Raw genomic sequence first — 21,712 nt, 5'->3', positions numbered from 1 at the left:
CAGTCTAAAGTAGTGTAAACCAACAGATAGTGTTTCATTTTGGCAAAAGCAGTGCAGAAATACGCCTGTAGGGTTTGGGTGTGTAACATACTAAGCTAACTGCAATATCCCAGCTCTAGATGTCACTGTAGACATTGTTTTGAAAGGAAGTAGACTAAATGACCAATTTCCAAATTGTCTGAATAGATGAAAGTGAATTAATAAAAATCTGTAAGGTTGATGTAGTCATACTACATTTTTTTCCTTCTTAAGCTTTCTGTGAATGTTATTGTGAACTGCAAAATGTTTGATCATTATCTGATGCACAGGAAAATTTGCACCTTATAGTCCCTGTAAGAATTAGGTGTCTTTTAGCCACTTTTGTGCTCCCTTAGCTCTTGACCAATTAGGAAGAGTTAGACGGGAATACTTCAGTTTGCTGTAGTCTGGTGCCAAAAACTTCACCTGACTTCTGTAAGTAACAAGATCCACCAAAGCTTCTGGAGCACTATGATGCAGCCTATGATAAACTCCCATATGCCCCAGATTCACCTCCGATGACAGAATCAAAACATGAAAGCTTTTACAAGATGGCCTGTAGTTGTCTTAATTTTCTTCACTGCTCTGTGAGACCAGATGTTTCTTGAGCCTCTGTATATAATTTGACCCCTTTCAATGTTGCTTAAAAGCTTTATAATCAGTGACAATTGCACCTTTGCTTCACCTGCAGTTAATGTGATCCTGCATTCATTCACTGCTTGGAAGTTGGATCATACAATAAGGAAAGTAGAAAATGCTAACACAGGAAGGTGAAAAACTCAAGACAGCTGTGCATCAGGAATGTGAATGTCAAGAAGTTTTTCCCTTACCACAATATTTATTCCTATTCTGCCAGCCTAGTGATATAGGACTCAGCCATTCCTTTTATTCTTTCAGAACCTTGCTGTGTCAGAAATACCCAAAAGATGGCTACCAAAAGTAGCAACATTGAAATGGGGTCTTTTCCAATATAGACTGTTATTACACAGGAATATGTATACAGAATGATCTTTATGTAAGAGATCAAAAAAGGGGAAATGGGAGTAATGTGGGTCTGAAATGAGATGCTTTTTCCATAAAACCCTTGCTAGAGTTTGAGTACCATTTGTCACTGAAGTCAGCCACTTTCTCTTGAGCTGTCAGTATTAGACAATAATGAAAGTATTTTGTTAATATAGTCATTAAAAAGTGATGAGTGGGAGAGGACCTTTGAAACAGGACAAAGAACTAGGAGAAAAATGGCTTATCTCTTTCTTCCAAATCTCCACTTCACTATATTCTGTCCTGCAAAATAGTGTTTTCTCTTACTTCACCTTCAGGAATAAGAAAGTAATAAATTGGGTTAACTCTGCATTAAAGTGGTTTTTCTCTTAACATAAATACAACTGAAGATAGTTCCCTTGTATACAGCAACACATTTAATACAGGCAATAATGCGTGCCTGGAGATTTAATGGAACTAAAAACAAGTAACGAAAATGTGCTCTATAGCTGTAAACTTTCTTCAAGCAGGAGACAAATTAATAGTATGCCTCTGCAACTCTTACTGTGAAGGATACTACTGATCATTGAACTTCCTTAAGTTCTGTGCTACAGAATTATTTTAATAATTATGATTTTAAAAGCTGAAGTTGGTGGATTTGTTATAAATAGGTGAACCTGAATATTTCCAATCCCTATGGCAGTTAATGTGGTGTAGAGTACCTAAAGCAGCACTGTGCATTTAGCACAGTCACATTTGGTCAGCATTCACTATTTTGAGTCATTACATTCTCAGCATGTGGGAAAAGTTGCTTTATCTTGTTGCCTTGACCGTTTCACTGAGTTACCTTTTAGTAAGAGGATAGACTAACATTGATCTTGGTAGAAGACTTTTGTGCTAGTTACTGAAAGTAGAATGGTATTAAGCTCAAGAAATAGACTGTTTAAGCATTGTGTAAGTTATGAAGCAGGACAGTGTTCTATAAAAAGTGCATTTCTTCAGTGTTTATTGCAGATTTTCTCACCTGTTCATTTTTGCAATAACTTCAATGGAATGTTTTTTTTATCAGTAAAACATCAAGAGGTATTACAATCTTCAGTTAGCCTATATTGTGATGCTTATGTAGCATTTTATATAGTTGCAGAAATCTTGTTATAAAAATACCTTTTAATATAACTGATACACGAGTAATTTAATCACATCAAGAGTATTAGTTGCAGAGGTTTTATCCTTAGTCCACTCCAAATACTCCGACTTTGTTCTATGATTTCCGTATAGTTTAAGTGTTTGTATGTGTTTCTGTGATCAGTAGAATGATTGGTGTGCAACTGAAGTCAGAGCAAGCTTGTTGGCTAAATGTAGACATCCAAAATTTTCATTTATCTCAGTGGGTATGAACGCTTGTTTCCAACATGTGATCGTCTAAATAGATAAAACTGCTAAAGCAAAAATACACAGATTCTGACTTCTCTGCTGATAAGATTCAGTTCAATATTTCTGTGGCTGGAAGTAAAACCACTTTTTCCAGAGAGTAGAACTAAGCATTAATGCGCTGTGCTGTGAGTCTCATAACAAATCTCAGTTGGTCCAGGTGACTTGAGACTTGATCTGTGGATAGATTTGCATGTTGATTTATGCGCTATACAGAACTTAATTAACCATATGCGTTCCGAGAGCGCACACAGTTACCACTTCTGTCTTTCACTGCCTAAACTACTTGTAGTTAGGCGCTTCAGATTTTGCCAGCAGAGCTCAAGAGTCTTATACTTCTGCTTTTAGGTGTATCTAGAAAATGAGTAAGGCTTGTACGTGTGTGTGTGTGTGTTTATGTAAATAGTGTATATTCAAATATATAAAAAATAACTGGAATAGAAGCTGTTCTTTAAGACCATCTTCTCTTTCCAATCTTTGAATATCCAAAACAAGAAATCTGCTGCATGTTACTTTCCTTCTACTCTTTTCACTTTGGCATGGAACCTGTTTTATGCTTTCTGGGGACAGCCAGTAATAACTGGTGCTTTTTCTGTATTTTCTAGAAGTTATTAGATCCTTGAGATCCAGTAGCAACTGCTTCCTATCTCAGAGTTCCCATTCTCATTTTGTCCTGCCCTTTTCTTAGTGTACTGTTAGCTGGCTGCTGGGTATTCAGAAGCAGTTTTGCTGAGAAGTATATTTATGCTGCTTGGCCTACTTAGAGCTCAACATCTACATGCTTTCTGATCAGGAAGTTTATATATTCCAGTCATTTGCCCAGCCAGTCAGAAAACATGTATCTTCTGATCGATGAGCTGGCCACCCATGTAGCACATTTGAACAGATTAACCAGAAAATAGACAGACACTTGCAGTCTTTTAAACTGCTTTGCAAACCATATGCTGTGCATATTTGCCTTAGGATTTTGTGTTCCCTGCTATGGAAGTGAATTATTTTATTTCCTATTATACAATTCATGAGTCACTTGCTAATTTCTGATTTGGCACCAGGATGTCTAAGCAGTGCAAGAAGTTTAGCACATGAGCTGCATTTTGCTGAAGTATTTCTCTGTCCCTCCCTCATGCCTTTCTGTTTTGGTGGATTTTTCCTCCATGAACTATTCTGTCAAATGCTAGACCAATGTATTACTCAATTTGTAGTTTTTAAAATTACTTGTACTGTATGAAAGCTTTTCCACTATTTAAAACAAGAAAAATTTTGATGCAATTCAAAAATTTAAAGGAGACATCATCTTGAACAGACTACATAGGAAAAAAGTAAAGTATACGTCATTTTTTGGTACTATGTAGAAAAGGTGGAAAGGCATCTTGCTAAGAGTCTATCACAAAGTTATATTTGATTAGTAGTTCCCAAAGTTTCATCCGTTTTCTTGCCTTTTTGATAAATGCAGCACTGGGGAACAAGTGACTAGAAAAGTGGAGAAAGAATGACTTAAACCTGTGCTACCATCAAGAACTCTATATTAAGAACATTCACAGGCAGACACTCTGCTGAGATATCCTAACAACTGCAAATACACTCCCTAGAAAATGTGTTTAAGGAGGGACAGAAGTAGTGGCTTCTCAGTTTGGGCCTGTGCAAGTTTTAAGAACATATTGGTAGTAAACAGCTTTGCTCACCCAGACTTACAGCTACTGATCTAAAACCAGTCATCTAAGCAGCACTGTGCCATCTGGAGGACTTAAACTGCTCGATTCAGTCCTGCTGTAGGTACTTGGCCATTGGTTGTGTTGTGCAGTCAAAAACCCACCTGCACAAACCGGCTTCCCATGCTCAAGGGCTGTGTTCGCAGAGAAACTTTCCTACAGCGCTTTGTAGAATTAGACCCTGAAGCTGCCAACTTCAGGTTTTTCCATAAGTCGTATGCTAAACATCACATGGGAATCCTGTGAAAGAAGTAATCACTAAATTTTATTGTCATGGGTAACACTGTATTAAATAAAATACTATACTCCTATGATTTTCTGTCTTTTTCACTTGCATCTTTATTTAACTTCTGCAGAACACAAAGCAGCTGTCAGATGATATGAAGTCTTGGGGTCCCTCCAAGAGAAGACCTAGTATTTTGTGTCTACTGGCACTTGGGTCAGTTTAGTGTACCTGTCATGGAACTCAGTAGTAGTGTTGGGAAGACAGAATTGCTTACTACATTTTATTGTGAAGTTTTGGATGAGTGATAGGATTTCTCGGAATACCTAGTATTTTATAGGACTTTTTACACTCAGTAAACTCCTCTTGATCTCAGTTGCAGAGAAGATTGTACAAAGGTAAAAAACCATTATGTAATCTTAAGTGTCTTCTACAGAAATGGTTCAAAATAATTGAAATCTTTACTTAAGTCATCACGATATTCTAACTTCTGCAGTTAAAAAACAAACACAAAAAACAAACCACGCCAACCACAAAATCTCCTGATTTGCATTGCTCTCATACTGTTAATGATCATTAAATGTTTATCATTGAATATATTTTGTATACCAGTAAATAATAAGCATTTATGCCTTCCTAATTAAACCATAGAATATACCTCGCAAGATTAGGCTAGGAGTATGGAAATTCCAGTGATTTGTTTTGTTTTGTTGGGGTTTTTTTTAATCATAAGTAGTACCAGAGGTTAGAAATAACTGCATGTATGCATTTCAACCTTCCTCCCCCCCCCAAATATTATTGTACATTCACATATGTTGCAATTTTGTAGATCTTTTGTGCTTTATGCACTCTTCTATAAATGGTCTGGATTTAAACATTGGTGTGAAGGAGGTGGCTTCTGGAGCAGCATGTGTTAATGCACCTTTGATGTGGAATAAGTTTGTAGCACTTTGGGGTGAGTATGATATCCTGAGTACACCAAGGCTGCGTATCAATAAGGGAGCCACTGCCTCAGCTGTTGAATGGGACTGTCCTGGATAAGACTGCAAGAAAAATGACTCCTGACAAAGCTACAGAGCATGTATAAAACCCATTCTTCTCAAACACTAAGTAAAATCCTAGATTTTCTAATTTCTGTTCATCTGTGGCTACTTCACCCCTGCAGGTTATCTGTCACCATCAAAACTTTCTCTTCAGTCACTGTGTGTAATTTCAGTAACACTGTGGCCATGATAGGAAATGTCAGAGCAGGGTGATAAATTAAATCTTAAATCTGAGATTTCTGCTATTTTAGTACAAAGCTGTAGTAAAGCTTTTTCTGTGAAAGCTAGAATTAAAAAAGTACATAATTTCTTAACACACTTTTTTACTCCTAAAAAAACAGTTCCTATAGCAAAACCCTAATGTGATGGACAGAGTTAAAGTAAATAATGGCATTTTTCAGTAACTTTAGAGTAAGATGTCATCAAGAACTTTTCTTTATGCACTAAAGAGTTTTAGCATCTCATGATGCATTCCCCATTTGAAAAAAAAAGGTATCAACTTTCTACCCAAATAGTCCTGAACAAAAAACACATATTAATCTTGAATGTGTTTTGTAGCTCTCTGTGCCTGCTTCCTTAAGCCTTTGATATGTGGTTAAGCCATTGCAGAGAAAACGTTTGTGCTTTGTTCAGCCTTCTGTATAAAGGAAACCCATGTCCAAAACCTGGGATTCTTTTATTGATGATAAAAGAAAACTGGGTCCTCAACTTCAGCCTTGTTTCTGCCTTCTTCCTTGATTATTTAGGTAGAAAACACTGTCCATAGGTCAAACATAAAATGTCTTTTGCATTGCATGGATAAAGGGGTATTACACAGTTCACTGTATAAATTACTTGGATTCATTTGGATATGCACATCAGATTTATTATGGCTAATGTTGATGTAGCAAGCAAGATAATTTGAAAAAAAAATTTACAAGTAATATGTTACCATTTTACTTAAATATTCACCATGTCATATCAAAGTCTGGTTATAGGTAGTTTAAATGAGTTTATTGTTACTTATATTCTACTAAAATCTTTTCATATTCCTTCACATTTCGGGAGTCTCTTCAGTGAAAATATCAGCTTTACGTTTGTGGTGTTCTGGTGTGGATTTTGTAAACAGGCCATACAGACATTTCTTAAATTTTTTATCTAGCAGAAGGGTTATAACTGGATCTAAACTACTCTTAGCAGCAGCAAGACAAGTAAGGAAATTTTTAATTTCCACTAGACGGTTTAGCCTTGGGCAGTCATTATTTGTAAGCAGTATATAAAAAATTGGCCTAAAAATATGATACGGAAGAAAGCAGACAGTTAATATCATCTGGATGACAAGAATGTTTCTTTTCACTGTATTGTAAATTAGATGTTTTTCTCCAATACAGGTATTTTTTTGTATTTTACTCAGATGTCTGGTAAGAGAATAGTATGATGACAAAACTATCATAAAAGATAAAAAAAAACATGCAGTGGCAAGAGAAGCTGCAATCATTGTGGTAAATTCCCCAGCTTCTACCCTGATGTTGTAGCATCTCTGAAATTCTTCCATAGCCCTTCCCTGGACATTATATGTTATAGCTGTTACCGTTATGCAGAGCACAGTAAGCCATATAGTGATGCACAAATATTTAGCAAATTTTGGCTGACGAAATTTTTCAAGTACACATCTGTAAAAGTTTTCATTAACCACTTGAGAGAATTGTGTGTCACTGTTTTTCTTCAGTGTTGCATACTGACTTACAGCAGTTGAACATAAAATTATAATCGTAACATACATACTGACATGCATAATGAGAGTCCCAGTGTGATTTGCTATTCTGCATGCTACAGAGTCGTAAGTCCACTGATACCCTCTTGCAAAATAGACAGCCAGAAAAGGCATTGTGCTACATACAAGTAAATTTGCAGTGACAAGGTTTGCCAGGTAAATGTATTGTGTTCTTTTTGTGGGTGCTTGTCTTGAAAATATCCAGGCAGCAAGAATATTTCCAAAACTTCCAGCAGGAAATAAGAAAGAGTAGATGATTGGTAGAGCTACAGTAGTAGCTAACGATGGCTGAAGAAGACATGTTGAATTTCTCATTTATGCCGGTATTTCTTGAATGAATGGTCAGAGCTGAAACACAATGAAAAGAATTATTCTTCTGTAATGTGCCTCTAACATCTCTTTTATTCTTTGCTCTTATTTTAACTGTTCCTTTTTCTCCCCTACTTTTCAGTGTTACGAAGTGCTGTTTGTCCTCTGCGGTTATCATCTTGAGTTTGCATGAGGTTACCCTTTGGGTGTTCTCTTCCACTGAGAGTTTGTTAAACCCCAAAGATTTTACATGCATAGAATCTAATAAAATAAACTAGGAAACAGAAGGTTCAAGCTAGGGTCTGACAATAACTGTGTGGTCTTGGTTTATTTCTCAATCTTCTGGAACGTCTGTAACCTACTTTGGAAACCACTTCTAGACTATATTCAGTTAAATAAGCAAAATAAGTGCAAAGTACTACTTTAATTGCAGAAATGCAGAAGAGTATCCTGTACCTTCATTTAAGTACAAACTAGACTGTGCATGGTGCAGGAATAGGTGCATTTATTTTGTGCTGATACCTGTATCTAATGTTACTTTATTCAAAGCTCTAGTCTTAGATGTACCTTTTGCATAAGCAATTCAGTCTGTATTTTTCAACATAGAAAATGGTTGTTGAAAACTGCAATATATATATTTTTTCCAGGTTCAGTTTTCAATCTTTTCTCAATTTCCAGGCTGAAAATAAGAAATCAAAGCTCTATACAATGCATATAAAAACTGGCATTTCAGCTTACTAACCTGTAGTGAAGAGAGATTTTATTGTTGTACAGATACTGTTTTAGTGAAGTGTATCCTAGTTAGCTTTTGTTCCATATAAAATCATATGGAAAAAAATCAACAGATTTCAAGCTTACAGACTGATAATAATTTTTTTTAAACAGCTGTAAGTAAATGAACTCAGATACTAAAGAGGATTCTGTGTAGCTGTGATAAAAAGGCCAGATACCAAGTCAATTAGATAGCAAAAAGTTGTAAAAGTCATATTTAAAAATTATGCTGTAGGCCATGTTTGACAACTTGCAAATTAAACTGACTTTTACAGCTGTTGCATTTTAGTGTACACTAAGTCCCATATGGATTGTTGAACCAAAATGTATGAAATTCTTTTATGATAATGAGTTACATTCACAAAGTAATTGTTGAATTCAGTCATTTAGAAGTCTTAATGATCATTTTTGTGTCAATGCCCAAATTTTGTCAGTTGAAACAAAGAAGTAGTAGTTTTAAGCTTACCTATGCAAGCTGCAGGCACCTTCCTTTGCAGAGAGGAAATTTTTCTGTCTGATGTCCTTTTTATCTCCAATGCTGCAATGAAATGGATGATACTTGAATCTGGAAAGTACAGTTAAGAATATGTCTCTGACATAAGTAGGTTTTCAGAATGTACACTTTTCTTTTACAGTGGCAAAATGCAGCTAGACATTTAAAGTTCAGACAAGATGATGTTGTCTGTGCAAAAAAAACGTTGAAATCAGGTCAGGGTGCAACTCCATTAGAGAAATAAAAAGAATGAGATAGTGTCGAAAAGCAGTAGTAACACTCCTTTGGTCATGTAGGTATGGCATAGAAACACCTTACAATCCTTTGTCTAGTGCTTTCGTCTTTTTGGGGGTGGAGGGATTGTTACTGTCATTCTCTTTAGGACTGCCCACTTTCTAGAGTGAAAAAAAAAACGAAGTTGCTGTTTTATGCATGAAAACTTGTATTTTCAATGACATTTAACTGTTCTTCAGCTCCAAGAGGTGTCACAAAGCTGACTGTCTATTCCTGAAGCCCACATGCAATAATACTGTATCCATGTCTGTCCTCATACGAGTGACCAAATGAACACCTCATGTGTCTATTCAGGTGATGGATTGTGTTTACAGCTGATACATTCTAGGCATCAGTTGGGGAAAACTGACTCTGTGTCCAAGAAATACTGTATGTTATACAAATCATCCAGAAGTGTGCACAGGACAATTTCAGTCCTCCACAGGAAAGGTTTGATCACAGATCAGTCAAACTCTGTTTAGCTCTGCAGAGCTTGAGACCTTTGGATTTCCTTCTGTCTGATACATGTGTGGTTGTCAGATACGGCTTTTTAACAGCTATAAGTAAGTTCCTTTATGAGAACAGAGGAGATACCATACAAAAACTTCTGCAATTTTGGTAAGGTTCTTGTTTTGTTAGTTTTGTTTTATGTTTAAATATACACTGTGAGAATCCACCTCAGTGATCTACTATCAATTTTATTGTTCAGTCTCGTTATTAGTTTTATATATTTTTTACTAAAATGATGGATACGTATGCTGGCCTCTTATGTAGACTACGTAATTGATCTCATTTAAGATGAAGTTTAAGTCAGGGGAAACTTGCTGTGGAGTGTTAGTAATTAGTTTGTAATACTGTAATTAGTTTGCATGTGCTTTAATTCTTGTTCCTGTTAGGTTTAGTTATACCTTGTTTTTATTTTTTCCACTTGTGAATGTATAGTTATATTAAAATTTGTTCTAACAAAGGAGTGTTGTATTCATTAAATATTTAATAGTCTCTTAAGTAGTCTTAGAAGTTCTTGTTACTGTGGTGTTCCATACAGGTTTAGACACAAGAATGCATATCCTGAAAATTTGCTAGAGGAGACATGCTAAAAATGGTGTGAGCAATTCCAGTTAGTAGGGGGTTTTTTTAATTATTATTACTCAGTTTGTTATTAACTGTAGCCTGTATTATTTATAATTTGATGACCATAACTCTTGCTGTAGGAAGACGTAATGCTACATTTTTTTCTGAATTATTGTATGATAATAGATTATTAAAGTGAATTACAGTCTATCAGACTTCATTTTGGAACTGATGAGTAACAAAGGAATGGGATAAGTATAAAAAAAAACCAACCCCAGAAATACAGTTACAGTTGGTTCTAAGCTCTAGTACGCACCTACATTATTCTTTTAGTGGACTATTTCCATTCACCTAACTTACGAATGGCACATTTTATCTAAAATATGTTTGATGATATGGTATATATTTGATGATAATGGTACAAGTGCATCTTTCATGCAATTTGCTCTTAGGTTCTTCATAATGACCTTCATGTGCATTCTTCACCTCAATTATTTATATTTTCTGTACTCTTTAACCACGATCACTTTCTAATTTATACGTGTAACTAGATTTTATATGCCAGAAGGCAGCATATGTTGCATTCTGCCATTGTCTGCAGACAACTTATTTTGTGGCCCAAATCCAGGGAAATTCCCAGTGGAGAAAGGTATTTGAGTTAGCCATGTAGAACCCATACCTAGCGTGTTATGTAATATAATCATATATGACAGAGTGATCCACTTGCAGGCTGCCTGGCCACTTCCTCTCCCCTCCACCTGCTTGAGATGATAGAAGACGGCCCGGTCAACCTCCTATCTCCTTGTGCCTGTCACAAACCAAATGGAGAACTGGACTGTTCCTGCTGTACAACAGAGTATATAATGCGTTTGCAGCAGTTGCTCCTTGCAGGATGGAAGAAGGCGGCAGCTCAGTGACCTCTGGCTCCTGTAGCAGTCCTGGCTCTCTCTGTGCCGCGGAGGGCCCAAGAGGTGCACTCAGTCTCTGCATCTTGAAGGGTGGAAGGCGACTGCTGGGGCTAGGGCACAGAAAAGTGTGCGACCCTGGGTATGGCTACAATGGGTGCTGAGGATGAATCGTACCGAATAGATGTACAGCATGCACCAAACATGCCGCAGCCTTTAAACTGAGATTTAATTTCATGTATTTGGAATTTGATCTACTGTATGGCATTTAATACCAAGATAAGTCTCTAAGATGCACTGGCTACTACACAAGTGCAATCCATATTTTCTTTCCCAAAAAAATCATTCACCCAGTAGTTTGCCTAGAGCTTTGACTTTTGGTGCTTAGTTTCATTGGGGATTTTTTTTCCTTAAACATTAAAATTGAAAGGTTTTTTGACTGCATAAACTCTTAAGACAGATGCACTACACGATAACTGTTTTCAGTTGGACATCTATATCAGGAGAGTTGTTGCAGAGAGGAACCATGGTGCTCTGCCTGCTCATCAGCTTTCCCTGCAGGGGTGACCTGGTATGTGTGCAGCTCTTCTCCTGACTTGATATAATGAGGATTTTAGCTATAGTCAGTGTATGTATTTAATATTGTAAGAAGAGCTTATCAAAGCAAAATCTTCTAAGCTCATGTTTAAATCTACTCTAATTGAGTCAAGCACTATGCTGAATCAGTGAAGATAAAACATTTGGCAGGTTTGAGCTGGGTCTGTCTTTGCTGTTCACTAATGATTTATTTTCACCAGTTTTAGAACTGCCCTTATGGTTCAGCAAAATAGGCCCAAAATGAAAGTTCTTACATTGTTTGATGAATTACAAGTGTATGCAGCATAACTCTGTAGCATCCTTAGGGATATAGAAATGGGGATATATTGCACTCGTAGCTTCAATTCTTTGTTTGTCATAAAATATACAAAGTTAAGTGTTTCATGGGCTCTGGGTAATTGTTTTACATAGACAAAACACAAGCCAAACAATGTCTTTTAGGCAGGAAAACTTAGCTTGAAGTTGACAATACTAACTAAAATAATCTTCCAACATTTTTATACTTCAGGTCTTGAATGCTAAATACTTGGTAGTTTTTTCCCCCAATGACATTCTTTCTGCAGCTCTCAGAGGTGTCTTTAACTGTGTTTGCTTCTAAAAAAACATTGGCTGTGTATTGGTCATGATGATTTTTACTTTTAACTTAAGAAATCAGTTTTTAACATGAAAACTGTGTTGGCCATCATACTCAAATAGGAAAGTTTCTCTTTGTCTTTCTGCACCATACTATAATTTGTGTTTTTTCAAATTAAATATGTTTGTGTATAACAGCTTTCTGGCTTTTCCAGGTTCTTCTTGAGCTTCTGTGAAAATGCAAAAGTAATAAAGCAAAAATAAAAACCTAAAATGTGGCAGTAAAAGCAAAACTGAGACTTAAAAGGTAGATTCTGTTGGCTGCAAGCTGGGGAGTTCTGGCTGCAAAATTAATTCCTTGCTGATAAAGAACATTTCTATACCCCCTGACAAAAACAACCCTGTCTTTTCTTCAGACTTTTAATTTGTTGTTGACCGTGCTTACATTAACATCTTTACCTAGTAAGAGTTTTTGTGGAAGGAGTAGCAAGTATATTTTTCTTTTCAAAGCACAGTCATTTGTATCTGTGGTTTGAGAGTTCTATGAAGAAGGTGGCCTTGCTTTGTAGTAAGTGCAAAGGTGTACTAGCATTCTTTGTATGCAAACTTAAAGGAAGCAAGACTCACCATTTTCAGGCAAAAGCAAGATAACTTTTGAAGGTAGCATGTACCAGAATGTATTCTTGTGGTATATTTTAAATAATTCATTCAGCTTGTTAAAACATAGGCTTATGAGTAAACCCCAGCTTTTTTTCCTCCTCATTTTGTTTCTCACTTTGCAGTACTACGATACACAATTAGCCATTTCTTTGCCATTCAGATTTCTACACTTCCCACTCTAACTGTGCAGTTTGAATGTTAAGGCTTTTTCCAGCTTCATCCCTTCCCCCCAGTTATTCTCACTCTCCTGATATCTGTGAACAACTTCTGTGCAAGGATTTTTCCTACCAATTCACTCTACAAGCAGTGAATGGTGACAGCTTTGTAGCACCTTCTCCTTTCCCTTGGATTCCACAGTAGTTGGGATTGTGTAAGGGATGGAAAAAAGGCTGTCAGAAGGTTACCAGTGCTACAGAGAATACGTTGAAAATATATTTTGGACTGGTGGAACATTATCAATGGGTTCTTTTTCTCTGTACACTCTATTGTTCTGTGCAACACAACTCCCTCCTCTCCACCCTGATTCTGTATGTGCTTTCAGAGAGAGCAGTAAACTAAAGCATCCATATGTGAACTTTCCAGTTCCAGGAATAATGTGGCTCTCACTTGTTTATCAGTGATGTAAGTTGCACTTCTATAGTTTCATTGACTGATGTTGTGAGGGAAGTTGTTCAATTAAATTTTTCCATGTTGCATTCTCAAAACGATTGATACTTGTCTGCCCTCATAAAAAATACCAATTTGCAGGTTAAAACCATAATTACAGTTAATTGCAGTGTGAAAATGAAAGTTGATGTTGTGGTTTAACCCTGGTGGGCAGGTAAGCCCCAAACAGCCGCTCGCTCACTCGCTCCCCCTCAGTGGAACGGGGAAGAGAATCGGAAGGGTAAAAGTGAGAAAACTTGTTTATGATTTCAGTCTCTTCCCCCTCCTGTTCTTGCGGCTGCTTTGCTGCAGAACAGGCTGCTGCTTCTGATCTCCCCTCCTGCTCCCTCTAACACGCTCTGGTCAAATCTGTCGTTATCTCAAACCCTTTGAGCCCCACGTTGGGTGCCAAAACGGGTTGTGGTTTAATCCCAGTAGGCAGATAAGACTCACACAGCCGCTTGCTCACTGCCCCTCCAGTGGGCTGGGGGGCAGAAAGGGTAGGGTAAAAGTGGGAAAACTCATGGTTTGCGATAGAGATTAATAAGCTTAAGCGGGGGGGAGGTGACAAAACCAAGAAAAACAAGTGATGCAAAAAAACGCAGTTGCTCACCCCCAGCTGACCGATGCCCAGCGAGTTCCTGAGAGATGGCAGACCTGGCAAACTTCCTCCTCGGCTTTCATTGCTGAGCATGAGGTCATATCTTCTGGGATATCCCTCGGGTCAGTCGGGGTCAGCTGTCCCAGCTGTGTCCCCTCCCAACTTCTTGTGCCCCCCCCAGCCTGCTCGCTGGTGGGGTGAGAAGCAGAAAAGGCCTTGATGTTGTGTAAGCACTGCTTAGCAATAACGAAAACTTCTCAGCATTATCAACACCGTTTTCAGCACAAACCCAAAACGTAGCCCCATGCAAGCTACTGTGAAGAAAATTAACTTCATCCCAGTCAAAACTAGTACAGCTGTTTACTCAAACCAGGTACACTTTGACATGTTTATGATTCAAGCTATAAACTTGTGTCTAGCAAACAGTTTTGTTTCTTGTCTTATTTTTTTCCATTCATTTTAAGGAATATATGTATAACAATATAGCTATTAATGTATTTGTCAAGTCTAAAAGGTATAGAAGTGACTAGCCAGCATGTATGCTTTTTATGCATTTTGTAACAAGTATTTATTCTAATGAAGAATATGTGCTCCTTTTTACATGGTAAAAAAGAGGTGACATTTTGGTACACCAACTGAAATTTGAGGATGTGCTGTAGATTTGACTAAAGAAGGAAAACAAGACTCATGCAGGTTATGTGGAGATGTGCGTTGAGTTAGCCTCTACTTACAGAAAGAAGAATAGATAGAATAATTTTCATGTTGAAATTCAGCTGAAGACTCAACTAATTGCTATAGCTGGCCCTAATAGTACTTAAGAAGCACTGCTAAGATAAGAAGTAAGAGACACTAACTAAGTGACTAATTGTATGGTCATTTGACATGTCACAGTGTAACTTTCAGCACACCTCCCAGAATGCTCCAGGACTGTTTGCTCATCAGTAATATTGTTTTACAGAGCCTGGAATTTTACCCTGAAATTTGGGGAAATTGATTGCAGAAAAAATGTAAAGATTAAATATTTTTAAAAAATAGTAAAGATACCTGCTTTTGGTTTTGGTAAGTAGTAGTTTTTTCCTACATGACAGTGCTGTCTAGTTTCAGATCCCTTTGTCAGCCAGCTGATACATCTGGCCTTTAACATCTTAAAGCACTGATTTACATAGTAGTGGAAATCAATAAGTATTTTCACTTGTCTGGTTGCTTTTGGGGGTTATTTTTTTCTTCTAACTGCTACTCCCTTAATGCCACACTCTGGCAAAGATCATATTGTCATACCTGTTCCCCTCTTCTGTGCCATAGCTGCTGTTATAGACTTGTTGTGCTCCCTTTCAGATTTTCATTTCTGAACTGAAGAGTTATTTATTTAATGTAGTCTATATAGATTCTGTATCATAGAAATTATACAATAGCACAATGATGAGCCCAAGCAAAGATCAGAGCTTGTGTGTCAAGTGTTCACGAGAGCTAATTTTTCTATTCTGTTCTTTATGCTCAGTTCTGTGAGTTTTTATTTTCCTTCTTGAACTACTTTGTGTAGCTGCAGTCACCAAATTTGTCAGAGCTTGAAGGAAATCTTAGGTAACTGAAAATACCCATATGTCATCTCTCCTTCATTAATTTCTAATTTTCTAAAAGCATTGCTTAGTTTTCCTCAGGTGTTCGACCCTGACATTCATTAAAATGTTGAAAATATAATAAGGAGCTTAGGAGGCTTGAATATTTTAATTTTGCTGTTTAATAAAACTAAGTGTATCTTCTGTAATTGTAACTGAATTAATGGCAGTTGTGTTATTCACCTCATTTTTAAGCCACATATGTTGCTAAATTCTCAAATATTTTCTTGGAAAAAATATTTATATAAATGTAATTAAAATGCTGATCTCTTTGAAACCTGTTAAAACAGAGAAGTACGTAAAATCTGTAATGGTTTATAGAGCTTTTTCAAATGGACACAATTTACTTTTTGCAAAATTCTTCTATTATTTACATACACAAGTTGGTAATATTAATGTCTATATACAAGATTCCTTATACAGGTTGAAACCACTTGGTGGAAATCTCCTTAAAGAGTTAGTGTTCTAATTCAGTCCAGCAGAAGATGTCTGAGAACTTCCTATTTTGTTTTCTTGGATAAACAAGAGTAAAATACTTCTGAAGAGTAACTTCTCATTTTCACAAACAGAAGTAAGACTTCTCATTTTTAACAGGAAGACAGAGGCAGGATTAGTAGCTGTACAGTATAGCGTTTGGTAATCTTAAATTGATGTCCTGGAGTGACAAAGAGAAGCTAGTACCCATTCATTTAAACAATCAAATCAGAGACTTCTTCTTCAAAGAACTTGTGTGGGGAGTGGTAGTAGATAATCGCTCTTGTGCATATTGTCCAAGTTTTATTTCTGAAGTGCTTTCCAGAGTTAGGCCTGAATCTCCATGAATTCTTCTGCAAATAAGTTGGAATACAGTCTTACGGACACTTCTGGACATTAGGAAATACATAACTGGGTCTAAGCAGCTGTTAAAAGATGAAAATATAAGCATCACCTCATTGCATTTGTGAATTACTTCCTTCCAATAACAAGATGGATTTTGTAACTGTGATGTAATGTAGACAAACCGGAACACATGGTAAGGAACAAAACAGATGGTGAAAATAATGAGTACAATGAAGGAATTCCTTGCTGTCTGGGTGTATTTTCCTGCGTTGGGAAAATTTGCTCTTTTCCTTGAAATCTTTAGAAGGTTCTTGGCAATTTTAACATACGAAAGTATCAAAAGGAAAAAAACTATCCAGAAAATGATTACAATAATATAATTTAAAATTGCTTCTGTCTTTGCATTCTGTTTATTTCGGTAATGAAAGCACATAGTAGAATTGCTGTCCTCACTCTTAAAGAAAGATGGTGCAACTACTGTTATAAATCCTGTTAGTGCAAGTGCCCACACCACGCAACAAATATGTATACTTCGTGTAGTAGTTAACATTTTAGGATGCTTCACAGACTTATTTATTTTTACATAACGATCTAGGCTAATCAGTCCCAACAGTACTATGCTAATATACATGTTCATATAAAATAGAGTTCCTACAATCTTGCATAAAATCAGTCCAAACATCCAGGTGTTTTTGGTAACATGATAGAGTATTCGGAAGGGAAGACAGAAGATCAGCAGAAGGTCTGCAACTGCTACATTTAGCAGGTAAACTTGGATAGAATTCCTTTTCTGATGAATGCACAGGAAAGCAAACAGGGCTATAATATTTCCAACCAATCCAACAACAAAAATAATGGAGTAAAAAACTATCAAAGCAAGTGACAGTGAGTTCTCATCTAAGGGACAACTGGCATTATTTTGAATTTCCGAGGCATTTATGGCTAGGTTAGTTTGGTTACTCCAGAAGTCTTCCTTGTATGGAATAATGGTCAGTAAATCAGCTGAAGCTGCGGCCATCATTTGTGAGGATTTTTTGTTCTGTAGGGATGCAAAGAGAAATTTTAAGAATTAAATTGCCATTGGATCTTTTTCACATGTTTGCTTGCTTTATTGCATACAGTCTTATGTGATATAAACATAAAAGACAATAACTAAAAAAAGTAAATGCACCAAAGTATCACTGTAGCTGAGTAGAAGCAGGACTTTCAGCTGGATATCATGATACAATGTAAGTCTAGAATAATCAGTTCCCTGTTTTTCTTCATGTGAAGTAGGCAAGAACAGATGGTACAGAGTACTCACACAGATAACTATTTTTGTAATTACATCTTTATTACTGTCTTGTGTTGTTTTAAAAATCAACCATTATGTTTTGCTGCAAACTTTAGAAATTTAAATTTTTTGTTTTATCTATAAGTACAAATGATTTTTTTAAGTTCAGATGTTAGGATTAGTCTTTCTAACACAGGAAACTTTTTAATTAAGATGCAAGAACAGGTAAGCATAGCTAAGTGAAGTATTCTCAGTGTTGATAAAAAGTACATAGAAATATATGAGAACAATTCTAAACTCATCAGTATTAATTTTAAGTAAGTCCCCAGGATCTCTCGCATGCAAGTCACTAGTTTTCAATTAGAAAAGCAATTGTCAATTAATATTTATTTGGCTATGTAATCTGTTATAAGTAACACTGTGAGTCAGTACTATTACAGTAGCTTGTTTATAATCTTTATATCTTCATGCAAATTTAAGCATTTTTTCCTTTTCTTGACTGTTCACAAACCAATATTATGCAAATAAAATAATATCAGCTGGAAACCACATTACTGCAGTAATAGATTGTTTTCACATCTTCATTGTTTTCATTATTTTCATTTCAAAACTTTAATTTCACTAAGCTTATTTTTGACCAGGAAGCTACGATCAGGAAGATAAAAGAGAGCTTTGACCAAAGAGGGAGGACCAAAACAGTGTGTGGTTAGGAGAGCAGAATCACAATAAGCTGTTTAGAGAGATGGTTAAGACTGATTAGTAATGATATTATTACTAATTTTTGTCCTCAATTTTAACAGGGCAAGGTTTTTTCCCCATATCTCATAAGAACTTCAGAATTGTTTTTTGGTACTCTGAACTTAGTTGTCCAACAACAGTAACAAGAAAAAAAAACAACAACAAAACACTGCCATTTACATAACTTTAAAATAGTTTTTCATTTGCATGCTAGGTCTTAAAAATGCAAATTTACATTTAAATGTGTGATATAGCTACAGCAGTGAAAATGGCAGCACTTTAGGTAAAATTCTTAGTAAGACCTAATGTACATACCAAATCTTAATTATGAGAGGACTGTCTAAAATATTTTAATGTCCTATGTTGGCTGAGCTTACAATTGCATTAAGTTTGTTCAATATGTTAGCAGTTTCAAAAATATTTCTGCTTTCATATTTGCCATTCATATTGTCAGGACAAGAAGTAATTTTAAAAGTTTGATTAAAAACCATGATGCTTTCAAATACATCTTGAAACCTATCTACTACTAGAATTTCTTGTTTATGTTGCTTTTCTATAAAAATGCTTGACATCATGACTTGCCTAAGTAGTGACAAGTTTTAGGTCAATGAGAGAGAAAAATCAATTACACTGCAGATACATTAGAAACATAACTTTTCGTTATCCTAAGTTTTGTTGTCTGTAAGCAAGCAGGCATGCTTATACATAAGTATATTTAAGAAAGGGTTTGAAGGTCAGTAGTACCTCTGCAGCTAAGAGAAATTTTCATAGACATTTGTTTTACTATAGCTTAAGTATAAAAGAAGCCACTTACCATTTATATATTAAGAACTTCTCCTGATTGTCAAAACCGCTAGCGAAGACAGGGAGGAGTAACATGCAAGTCCTCTTATTAGAAAGCTAAAGCACCAGCTTCTCTATGAAAGTGATGAGAATCAGCTGACACAGTACAATTAGCAACAAGGGGAAGTTTAACTAGTGTTGCAACTGTTTTTTTTAAAAGATATTTTAAACTAACAAAACTCAATTTATTGAAAAGATCAATTTTGCTGTTAATTTGGGCTTTGCTGGGAGAGGTTCTACAATAAAATTTTCTCTGAGTTTCTCTCTGAATGGGAGATTTGGATTTTTTTTCTCAGAAACTTTATTTCTGGTGGGCAGTGTCAGTGGCTTCCTTTTTGGATGACAATTTTGTTGGGTACAGCCTGTCTTCTTTTTAATAATGTCATGGAAATAGTATCACTTTTTCAAATGTAAGGTAAATATAAATCAACACCACAGTGAAATGGTACATTTTGCTTATGTTGGTGTAGTTCTCCCATCTACCTTCCTCCTTGCCTGGGGTTAGAAATTCGAGGTTGATCTTTTTCACTCAGAATGATAGCAATGAGGGAATGTGAAAGTGCCCAAAGTGTGCAGCTTAAGGATTTCAATAAGGCAGAAGTGAAATAAAATATGCAGAGATAATACCACCTGGTCGTACTATTTTAAATAGCATGTAAGGGATTGAAAATTACATTTATAAACTGCAAATTTAAAAATGGATTCTAGAAGTCCTGGTATAAGGTAGCCTAAATTTCATGATCATCTCAAGAACATTGTCTTGGCTTAGTATTCTCCTTAGCATTTGAAATGAGACTTCCCATGTTAACTTACTTAATATATCATCTGTTTAGGAATTAGGCTTTTATGGGATTCTGCAGATTTCAGTTAGAATTGTAAACAGGCTATGCATTCTTACTTGAAGGTGCTTGTTCTCATACAATCGAAACTTTTTAAAAGAAAACGTAGGTGGTTACAGATGATGACTTTACAGGTAGTCAGACTGAGCTTGTTGTAGCCCCTTTGCACTATTTTGAGTTCCTAGTTTTGTAATTTAAGTGGTAATGTATTCTCAAGAAGCAGTATAGAAATGTGACATTCTTCCTGTTAAATAACATGGTTGACTGCAAAGGGAGGCTTTGAGTAAATGCAGGAAGTTGTTCTATGTTAAATGCGGTAGTTTGGCTATGTGTATTAAATACTAAATTGTGTTCCAATAGATTTTGTCTGTATGTTGCTTCCTCCTACACCAGTCACTCTCCACCCAAATTGTTGTATAATATTATTCCATTTTTATACTTTACACCTCACTCTTATTAGTGGAAACGCTGTGGAAAATCAAAGGTATGGATGACTGTGCCTGGAATTCAGTTTAGAAACCTAAACAATTTCTCCCCTTACTGTAATATTTATTAGAAACATCACAGGGATGTTCCTTTTCTTTCCTGCAGTTGGAAAGTGATCAGTGAATTCTGTGATTAAGGCTCAAAATAGTGTTTTATGTTCTCTGTGTGAAGGATAGGATCCCACAAAATGTATCATAGGCAGGATATTTCTGCTGCAGAATTGAAATAGTGTAAGGCTTAAGGGTGAAAGGTAAAAAGAAAAAATAATACCAGGTAAGAAATTATAGGTGTTAATTTTTTTTCCTCCATTTTATTATTATTTCACTTTGTATTCCTTGCAAGTTCTGATAAGTCCTGGAAGGATTTTGCTGTGCCTAGGACAATTGAAAGGGAAGCCAATGAAGAAAGAGGAGTCCATGCCAGAAACAAATATATCTGAAATTAAGAAATTCTTTAAAAAAAAAAAAAATCTAGCTTCTCTTTGCAAATTTATGAAAATAAGTTCTAAAATGCAAACTGTATTTCTCAAATAATATAATAATTTGTCTGGGGTTTTGTCTTTTCAGCCACACTGTGTACTGCTTGCCTCAAAAGAGAATTCAGCCCCAGTAAAGCTTGGTGGCTTTGGGGTAGCAATTCAGTTAGGAGAGTCTGGGCTAGTTGCTGGAGGTAAGAAATTTTCCTTTGAAGTTATATAATATTATGCATGTTGTACTGCAGAGTTCTGTTCTTCCGACACAGCCTGGCCTGCAAAACAAGAGCTCAAAAATAATCTTTCACTAAAGACTTTGTTAACATTATAAATGCACACAGTTAAGCTAAATTTCTAGTAGAATTGTTGTGCGTACATATACTGAGTATTAAATCCATCTAAATGTTACTCAACAGGAGCTTACACTGGTTTGATCAAAATAACATTGAAAAAAAGCAAAGAATTTTCCACTTTAATACAATCTCTGGTATAATTCTTCCATGCTTGACAAAGCAAATGAAATAAAAATGCTATCAGGATTGAAATGTATGTCAAAGCAATTGAGTAAGG

General features: G+C 36.0%; 3 protein-coding genes across 23 annotated transcripts in view; 1 reads left to right on the top strand and 2 right to left on the bottom strand.

Moving 5' to 3' along the window:
* Positions 1-21,712, top strand: part of CASK (calcium/calmodulin dependent serine protein kinase) — a 242,662-nt gene that overhangs the window by 122,726 nt on the left and 98,224 nt on the right. For all 21 annotated transcript variants that reach the window (XR_011324962.1, XM_069784985.1, XM_069784982.1 and 18 more), the window contains exon 6: positions 21,237-21,339. Coding sequence is in view for 20 of the 21 variants with exons in the window: in XM_069784985.1 (XP_069641086.1) it covers positions 21,237-21,339 (103 nt within the window). In the remaining variant the exon portion in view is untranslated. The remainder of the gene's footprint in view (positions 1-21,236; positions 21,340-21,712) is intronic.
* On the bottom strand, positions 6,048-9,085 carry GPR82 (G protein-coupled receptor 82). The gene is made up of 2 exons (XM_009923209.2): positions 8,705-9,085; positions 6,048-7,506 (listed from the first exon to the last, which is right to left on the bottom strand). Exon 2 carries the CDS (start codon positions 7,471-7,473, stop codon positions 6,439-6,441), a length of 1,035 nt encoding a protein of 344 aa, XP_009921511.1. The 5' UTR covers positions 7,474-7,506; positions 8,705-9,085; the 3' UTR covers positions 6,048-6,438.
* On the bottom strand, positions 15,779-19,596 carry GPR34 (G protein-coupled receptor 34). Its single transcript, XM_009923208.2, has 2 exons — positions 19,317-19,596; positions 15,779-17,530 (listed from the first exon to the last, which is right to left on the bottom strand). Exons 1-2 carry the CDS (start codon positions 19,317-19,319, stop codon positions 16,370-16,372), a joined length of 1,164 nt encoding a protein of 387 aa, XP_009921510.1. The 5' UTR covers positions 19,320-19,596; the 3' UTR covers positions 15,779-16,369.

Source organism: Haliaeetus albicilla, chromosome 6, assembly GCF_947461875.1.
Source record: "Haliaeetus albicilla chromosome 6, bHalAlb1.1, whole genome shotgun sequence".
Lineage (NCBI taxonomy): Eukaryota > Metazoa > Chordata > Aves > Accipitriformes > Accipitridae > Haliaeetus > Haliaeetus albicilla.
This window is presented reverse-complemented; position numbering and strand designations above follow the sequence as displayed.

Bases quoted from the DNA above. Each gene is read 5' to 3' on its own strand.
- GPR82 (XM_009923209.2), bottom strand. From the start codon at position 7,473: ATGAGAAATTCAACATGTCTTCTTCAGCCATCGTTAGCTACTACTGTA.